General features: G+C 40.5%; 1 protein-coding gene across 1 annotated transcript in view; it reads right to left on the bottom strand.

Annotated features, from left to right (window-relative positions):
- FNDC3B (fibronectin type III domain containing 3B) overlaps window positions 1-9,482 on the bottom strand; it is a 361,626-nt gene that overhangs the window by 80,109 nt on the left and 272,035 nt on the right. Inside the window, exon 11 of the mRNA XM_008566859.1 lies at window positions 5,985-6,038. Within this exon, the coding sequence (XP_008565081.1) occupies window positions 5,985-6,038 (54 nt within the window). The remainder of the gene's footprint in view (window positions 1-5,984; window positions 6,039-9,482) is intronic.

The raw sequence follows: 9,482 nt of genomic DNA, 5'->3' as shown, positions 1-9,482 counted from the left end.
GATTTCAAATTATGCTTCCCTTGATTTCTGAGGCATTTATTTCATTCTTTGTCTACTGTGTTTTACAGCTGTGTTAGCTCGTTAGTCATCAGGAACACCAGATGTGAACTACCCTTTTGGGCTAGCTGAGTCACATGTGAGGAAGATTCTTGGGAACTCCACCAGTCACATTCCCACAAAGCTACCTTTCTATACTTCCCCTACATGTTATGTCGGAAAGCTAAGCTAATAGCAAATTAATATCCATATACAGCACCGACATCAGTTTTTGTTTAGTTCAAACCAGCAACACTAACCTCAGGGCTTTAAGTTCTTAACAGAAGTATGTCATATTTCCTTTACACAATCCTTTTAATTGTTCACTTTTCCTACTCAAATTTTAACATCTGCTTAGGTGGACTTGCACCAACAACACAGAACGATCAATATTTTGAATCTGCTACTGCCTGAGTTATCTCATTCAGTCTTAACTTACCTATGAAATAACTGACATTATTTTTCAAGTGGAGAGGCTGAAGCTCAGGGGTTAAATTACTTGCTTTGGGGTACCATGACTAGTTAGACACAAAGCAGAGACTATTAACTCAGGTCTCTTTAGGTAAACATCATATCACTGATCTACATCATCAATATGAATCCATGCCACATAGTCACAGCAAGATCTTAGGAGACTGCATTTGCTCTGAGTAACTAGCACCAGTTAGTGTTCTGTATGACACAAATTAAAACAATATTTAAAAGCAGAACTTACAAGCTAAGTTTCAATAAATACTTCCTTTACAGAACTCATTATGTTTTTCTAAAATGGAAAAGAAAGTTCCTCTTGACCATGAAGTTTACTCCTTTACTCAAGTTTTCAAGGAAAAGGACAGATCACCATCTGTTTAGGAGCCTTTAAACAGAGCAGGCATTTATGAGTGATTCAACCCAAAGGTTCCTAATTCTTTTTCCTAAATACCCCGCCCTACCCTAGAGGCCTCTACATGCTCAATCTTTTCCCCACAGCTTCTTCTAGAGGAAAAACTCCCACCTCTACCAGATACCGATATGTCATCAGCAGAGAAGCAAAACGAGGGGCCCCACCGGGTAGTGGCCTCAGCACTCTCTCCACCTTCTCCTAGCTTCTTCTAGAGGAAAAACTCCCACCTCTACCAGATACCGATATGTCATCAGCAGAGAAGAAAAACGAGGGGCCCCACCGGGTAGTGGCCTCAGCACTCTCTCCACCTTCTCCTTCCCACCAACTTTCTCCATTGTGGGAAAGAACCTCTGCCTTGAGAAATCTAGCATCTAAACATTGTTTTGCTGTTAAAAAAAAAATTAAGATGCTTTTCTCCTATTCATAATTCTAGATTAAGCTAAAACTAAATTCATAAAAGAGATTTTTTTAAAAGTCAGCATTAGATGTAATACTCAAATCTACCAAAAAGCCCTTGTGTGCTTTAGACCTGTTTTCTGCCAGCCTAAACATGAGGACAGTGGCACATTTTGATTCAAAAGAAATTAAAATGTGATGATGACTCCTCCAACAGTTCAGTAAAAAACTGCCTTGAAAATGACCTCGGCAATTCTGCTCATAATCGGGAGCCTCCTGAAGGAGAAAATAGTAGCTAAAGAGCTACAAAAAATGCAGGGCCAATTCCCAAGCCCCATGGCTGTGAACACTAAAACTTATCTGAGTCACCACAGCAAGTGGACTTGGACAGAAAAGGCCACCCCTTTCCAAGTCATAGAAACTGATCTGTTTCGGGTAAAAATTGAAACTGAGAGCCATAGCTGAAGACAGTGACACTTGTATGTCCCATTTTTAGCTGCTCATTTCATTATCATTTCTTAGTCACAGTTACTACCCATACTGATTTAAAAATTAAGGTGTTGTCTAATTAGCTATTAATGGAGAAAAACTATTAATGAGTAACATTCAAGTGAATTCTATGCAACAATGATATGAAATTAATCAGTGAGCTTGAACGAGAGATGATGTATCAGCTTCACCCCCGCCCCCACCCCACTACACCATGTTTCTGTTTTCTGTTCCCCATTACGGTCTCACCTGCCCTTGGGGCTTCAGAGATCAGCATGTGGTTAACTATTGACTAAGGTGGTTCCAAGAAGGTCAACTCAGCACAGTATTCCCAGTCCCCGAGGAAATAAAGGCTGCTGCTCTTTCATTTGTGGTTTTTTCCTAAGAGGCTTGAAAGCTTGGCTTGATGCCCTGTGCTCTCATTTTACCAACAATTTCAAAATTTTACACTAATCATTTTATTGAAATGATTACAAATTGAACAAAAAAATAAAGTATCCTGGAACCATAATCAGTGCTGTTATACTTTAATAAAAATATGAGGCCACGGGGGCACCCAGGAGAGGATAGCTCTTGCTCTGGGGAGGTTAGAGTGATTCTAGCAAATCATCCCCTTCCCATTCTCCTGTCCCACAGAGTTCCACTAGAGTACAGTCTGGAAACAGTCCCTCGTACCAGGTGCCTCTGGCTCCAGAAACTACCAGAATGTTTCAGAGGGACAGCCAGAGCCTCATGTGTTCACACTTCTTGCAGAGAAGGCCTGAGTAACATGGGAATGAGTGATACAAAGACCAACTCTGTCCCCAAGAGGGCTATTGATCCCCAACCTAGCCCCAAATTTAGAAACACAGACTGCCAGACTGTTCTTTCAGAAACTTCACTTCTAAAATAATAAAATGGGCAGGGATGAATTGGTTACTATTGCTTGTATTTCCCTTGCCAGGAATTGAATGGCATCATTTTAAAATCTTTTTAGGGGGACTGGAAAGGAGACAGAGATAATATAAGGCAAAGAAGCTACTAGAAAGAAAAATTCGAGAAGCATGTGGCTAAATTTGTTTCATTTATTTCTATTCAAAAGCACAAGAGGATAAGCATGCATTAGCTTTTTCAGTTATCATGTTAAGGACATGATATTTCTAAGTCATATACCTCTCTTAGGACAGTACAGAATGTTGAGATACTGAGGAGTATGCTCCATAAATGCTGAAATAATACATGCACAGGCCAAACAACAGTGAAAAGGATTGTCAGAAGAGACAATCATGGGCTGGCCCGTTAGCTCATTTAGTTAGAGTATGGTGCTGATAATACCAAGGTCCAGGGTTTGATCCCTGTACGAGCCAGCTGCCAAAAAACAAACAAACAAAAAGAGACAAAAAATAATTAAATTTTAAAAAGGAGACAATTCTAAATAATCTATTTTGAGATAGCATAAATAATGTAAATGCCATGAGCTGATGGGATAATCTATTTGCTCTTTCACAGATGGGCAAACTGAGGACAAAAGAGGTCAGGCTGCCCAGTATAAAACTTGGAACAGAACCCCTATCTCCTAATCTTGATATTCTTTCCATTATCCTTTGCTGCAGGGAGCTCACTGTACCTGAAGGCAAAGGAATGCTTCACAGAGTTGGAGGTCCAGTAGTTTTTCTAGAAGGTGAATATTAAGCCATGGAATATAAAAAAATTCCTGTGTTGGCAAAAGGCCTGTGGTAGGCGAGAGTCAATTAACCTGGAATCTCCAGCAAAACTCAACAGAGACAACATGAGCAGGAAATTAAAGGTGAGAAAAAATAAAGAGTAAAGAGGAAGGCAGAGAATTGAGATGGGAGAGAGGAAAAGATGGCAGGAGACCAAGCAGAAGAAAGAAAGAAGGCCAAAACCAACCATTTAACTTCCTGTGATCGAAGTGTCCCAGGCTCCCGAGCCAGGGTGTTGGGGGCCGAGGGCCTCAGCCACATGCCCCCTGCCCCTGCATCGCAACCAACCCAGCAATGACTACCATTTAACTTCCTGTGATCGAAGTGTCCCAGGCTCCCGAGCCAGGGTGTTGGGGGCCGAGAGCCTCAGCCACATGCCCCCTGCCCCTGCATCGCAACCAACCCAGCAATGACTACCCAGCTGCCGCAGGAAGTGCCCCAGGCTCCCAAGCCAGGTTGGTGGGGGGCCAACAGCCTCAGCCATGCCCCCACCCCCAACATCTGCAACCAGCCCAGCGAAGACCACCAAGCCTCTGCTGGAACCCCCCTGATCTCCCCTGATGGAATGAATGGGGTGCCATGGGCTTTGACCAAGCCCACCCTCCTTCCTACTCCTCCCACCCTATTTCCTTCCACCTTCCTCTCTCCCCCTCACCCCCACCTGCTCCACAACATCTTAGAATGTAAAAAAAAGTATATTAATAAATTTTTTTAAAAACAACAAAAAAACCTATCCTGTTATCATTAGTCCACAAGCAAGCCCTGCTGAGCATGACTGGCCATCAGACATGGCTTCTTCATTTCATTGGAGGCTGTAGCATATTTCCTCTTAGCATCATGTCAGGATAATTTATTTCGAATTCTAAGGGAAGGAGCCAGCAACTGAGTCAACATTACCATTTCCTGCAGCACCCAAGTTTTCCTTGGAGGTTTCCCACTCAAGTACTCAACTCCTCTGACCTTGCTAACTTAGGAGGTCTTGATCTCGGGCACAGAAGCAGCAAACACGTGCGCACGTGGCGTGCGTGTGCACACACACAGTGCCCTAAGAGGATATCTGAAACAAAAAAATCCTCCTCTTTACTGGTAGACTCTATCTTGATACAAAATCTCAAGACAAGAGAAAAAACATCAGGTTAGTACAACAAACCAACACATAAAAACAGGCTTTCACTAAACTCTTACTCATCCTTACAGAGGAAGGGGAGATTGGAAAAAGATAGTACTGTGTGCTCACAGGTCAGCCAAGTTCCCTTCCAACATTTTTGACTACCTACAACAATCTATGAGGGTTGTAGAGGTGGTTTCACTTTCTAATCAAACCACCTTAAGATGAAATCCACCTAATCTATAAAATGCACCTGTTAACTCTGAGATTTCACCAATCTGCACATCTAAGTTATTCACAACAATCCTAAGAACAATAGATCATTGTCTTTGGTAACTTGGAACTCAGAGCTCTTCAGATGCAGTCCAGATGGAAAGACATGCCTCTGTAGAATGTGATGAAGGGCTCTTCTTTCACATCAAAATTTCACCTTGTGAATTTCATCCAGTTTTCATTTTACATTTGGTTAAAATATTTTTCCACACTTGACAAGTCACTTTTTGCCTAAAGCCTATGTTCTGAATCTTTCAAATTCCTCCAAATTTAAGTCACAAAGACTAGTTTGACTTGCACTTTCCCCCCAAATCCCACATTTCCTATTCTAAAACTCCTTAGCCTATTTGCTCAACCACAGAAAGACAGCACAAAGTGAGAGCAAATGAATAAACAGAGTTAAGATACAGGAACAAAAAGTACAGTTGCTTTTAGAAATGAAAGGCTTCTGCATCAAGAGCTTCCTGCCTGAGATTCTGTACATAGGATTAGCTAAACCAGAAATGCACTGGGTCACCAGTCAGCACAGAGTGGCCTTGAGGATGGGGAAACTCCATGGTGGATACCATCCAAGGGCTTCTGGTGATGAAAACAGCAAAAAGGGAACCTTTTTATAGGATGGTCTAACCCACAGGGTAGAGTGAGAACTCCAGGTACTGCTCCACCATCCCAGAGAACACTCAACAGCACAACACCAAGTACACAAGTGGCATTTAGAACGGAAAAACAGATCATGCTTCCTGTGCCACAGTGTGTTTCACCTTACCAAAACCATCTAAGCAGTCAAGATGACAAAGCAGTCAATTTTTAATACAAATTAATGGCTGGCTAGACACTACAGATCTAAAATAGATAAGACCCTGTGTTTTCTTTCAGTAGCATTGCTTGCAAATAAGCAAGGTAAACATATTTTAATGTACAATTCATTACATTACTTCAATCCATCCTCATTTTCCATAGTCAGTAACCACTGATTTAAATTTTTCTCTAACATTCCTTTTTTCTGTTTAGCATGTCTTATAAAAGAATAAGATTTTTTCAGAAATTTTATTTGTAAAATTATGTTTTAGATGAATAAATATGAAAATAAGCTTACCTCATCCCATTCTAAAAGGTAGTTGGTGATTTTTGAACCATTGTCAATTGGTGCCTGAGAAAAATAATAAAATAAGATTAAAGAAAGTTGTACACGGACAAAAATTATGAGCTATCCACCTGGTTCAAATACAATGTCCATGATAGTTCTGTGCTCTCCCCTTAGAGGGATAAGCCCAGTAGTGCCTGCATTTCCTTGGTCAAACATTATCACACACCAAATTTAATACAACTCAACTGTAGAGAGAGTCCCCACTATTAACATAAATAGTCAAACCTGCCTACCCCCACCACCTCTACCTTTATATCACATGGTATCCTACACTTCCTCTAGGAATAAAACCATTAAGAGGCACTTTATATTCTAGAGTAAAAGGGGGAAAGGGGCAGCTGAGAAACAGACACTGCTGGGGGTTTGGTGGGGCACAGTCAAGTCTCTATTTTTGTAACTTCCCCCCTTCTTTTTTTTTTTAAAGTACTTTAGACTAGAAAGCCATCTTTGGCATTAAGAAAAATGAGATCCTCTGGATAGATTACCAGAGGCTGTTAGCCCTTCACATGGTAGCAAAAAGAAGTTTCGACACATACTTTTCCCTTAAAGGCATGATGAGATCTGTTTCACTGAGAAAACAGGTTTTGAACAATGGGAAGGGAAGGGGAGTGGAGAACTCTGGAGAAAAGAGTACTTTGCAGGATGAGACTGGCTAGCAGGGGTGCCACAATGGGGTCTCCAAGAACACTAGGTTAGTAAGATTTAGAGAGAGAGAGGACTAAGGAGTGGGGGAGGCAGCCAGAAAGAAGAGTAGGATAGTGCCTCCCACTTTGAAAAATGTGCCCAGCTCTGGCTTTTCCCTAGGAAAAAAGCAAAAGCCCAACTAACAAGCATGGTACTTCATTCCTGGCAAAGGGCAGCCTGGGTTCCCCAGAGCCACATCTGAATCTCGGCTGGTCTGTTTATTTGTTGTGTGCACTAGCTGTTTAACACCAATGTTTAATTTCTTGCTCCAAGAACAGATAGGTGTGACAAGTATTTGGGAGAAAATATGTAAATGGCCTACTAAACTACTCAGTTTTACAGGGAGCACTCAAACAGTAGCTGTTGCTCTGTTATTGTTAATAAAACATAATCAGAGGCTCAGTAAAAGTTAGTTAAATTACTCAAAAAAAAAAACAAAAAAACCCCAAAACACACATCTCTTCCCCCATTCCTTTCCCATTGTTAATAAAACATAATCAGAGGCTCAGTAAAAGTTAGTTAAATTACTCAAAAAAAAAAAACCAAAAAAACCCCAAAACACACATCTCTTCCCCCATTCCTTTCCTCACTGCTCCGTTCTGAGTCACAAAATCTCTGACTCCCAAAACTCAGATCTCAGTTGAGTGGTGTAAGTTCTAACCTGTAATTTCAGGCTTTTGTGGCCTCAATTTTGAGGACAGAATAGGGACAAAGTTCTAAAAAACTAATAAAATTAAAGTTTTAGGTGAGAACCAATTTCTAAGACGAGAACTATGTTTATAATGGCTCATAAATTCCTCGAGTGTTTAGTTTCTTCCATGATATCCTGCCCCACCACTACTAGTCCCTTAATCCCTTGAGGGTGGGTACTCTGGCTTGGGTTTGTGTTTTGCCTCATCTCCTGTGTAAATGATAACTGCCACTGACTAACAAGATGTCAGAAGATCTCTAGCCCTCTCAGTGTCTTTGTGGATTCAAGGACAGGTCAGCATGTTGCCTGTCCTGTGCCCCCACGTGGAGCACTGTGATCAGGGAATCTGTGCTAAGGACATTAAAATGAAAAATGAACTGAATCCTGAACTTTTTAAGTCTGTACATGACTGAATGGAACAGGAGCATGTTTTTGATTTATAATTGAATAAAGGAAGAAAGAAAATGTGAAACATTTTCCTCCTAATAAGAACACTCTTAAGTTGCTGGTCTGCCTGAGACCTGAAATTCATCCAGGTTTTAAGCAGAGTAGGTATCAGTGATTCCCAACTTTAGGTTTATAAGACCCCGGGGTCCCTCTGGTAATCTTAAGAAAATTTCTTAAATTTTCCACACGAAATGGATATTAATTCTTTTCTTAAAAAAAGATATATTTACATGTATGTGTAAATATAGAACGCATTTTAAAATGAATGCATGTGCATCAAGGAATTGAACAAACATGACCAGTTGGGTGTTAAAACTCTGAAAAGGTGGGGAATCACTGACCTGGATTATCCCTGGAAGCCAGGAAGGAAAATAAAATAGTTCAGATTCTAAGCCAGTTTAAACCTTGTCCTTGTCCAAATAACACACTCAATGTTAGCCATTGGCTATGAGAATGGAGCTGCCCACATGAGAGGGATCTGTAGAATCCTGTGCTTTGTTGCTAACCACAGCTGTTCATTGCTTTTATCAGGTCCCTAGATAAATTTGACAAAATATTCCTTCACCAATAATGAATCTCCCTAACCATCTTATTTCTTTCATACGTTAGTATTCTCCCTCAAAACCATAAATCTTTATTATCTCTACCTCCCTATATTTTATTATTTTAAATTATATTTTAAAATACTGATACAGGTAGGTAGAAATAATTGCTACAGAGGTTGGTAATATAATCTACTATTATCCTGCAAAAACACAACTATGATTAACAAGCTAGTGACACCTTGAGGAAGGTGCAATAGGACCTATCCTTGGCAACAGTCGTTTTTAGCCAATAAATTGTACTTCATTATAAATACTATACAATTCAGCCTTTTAAAAATAAATAGTACTGAATGATCTCAGGCCTAATTAGTGAAAATTCATGAAGTCTTCATATAGTTTAGAACACTAAACATTCTAGTCATTTTTTTTTTCCTTTTTGTCTTTTTTTTTTTTTTCGTGACCGGCAACAGATCGCAACCCTCAGTGTCGCGCCCGCACCGGACCGGGACCGGCAACGGGATCGCAACCCTCGGTGCTGCACCCGCACCTCGCTCAGCCAGTGAGCGGCCAGTCTGTATGTGGGACCCGAACCCTCGGCGGGAGCGCCGCCGCACTCCCAAGCGGCGCACTGTAGCAGTGCACCACCAGGCCGGCCCTATTCTAGTCAATTTTAAACATTTCCGTGTCACCACTAAAAGAAGTCAAAACGGCCATAAAATTACTTTATCTTTAAATTTTTCTTTAAAACTTTTTAATAAAGTCCTCAAATGTCTGTTGAAATGAACTAAACTATTAGAAAGTGATCTTAATTCAGTTATTTTAAGTATTTATATCACTTATAAAGTGTTGCTTATGATCCCAGTAGATTTACCAAATTCCCCTGTAAAAAGAGCAAAAGTTGGATTTTTTTTTGCTCTCTTCTCACCCCTTTGCCCAATTTTTTATAGAAATGGTGACTTTTAAAAAAAACATTTATTTGTACATATTTTGGGGGCACAGTGTGTTCTTTCAATACATGCATATACTGCACAATGATTCACTTAGGGTAGACAGCACAGTTCTGAACCCAGTAGTCCACCT

Source organism: Galeopterus variegatus, unplaced genomic scaffold, assembly GCF_000696425.1.
Source record: "Galeopterus variegatus unplaced genomic scaffold, G_variegatus-3.0.2 Scaffold272, whole genome shotgun sequence".
Classification (NCBI taxonomy): Eukaryota; Metazoa; Chordata; class Mammalia; order Dermoptera; family Cynocephalidae; genus Galeopterus; species Galeopterus variegatus.
Note: the sequence above shows the minus strand (reverse complement) of the source record. Positions and strands in the feature narration are given on the sequence as shown.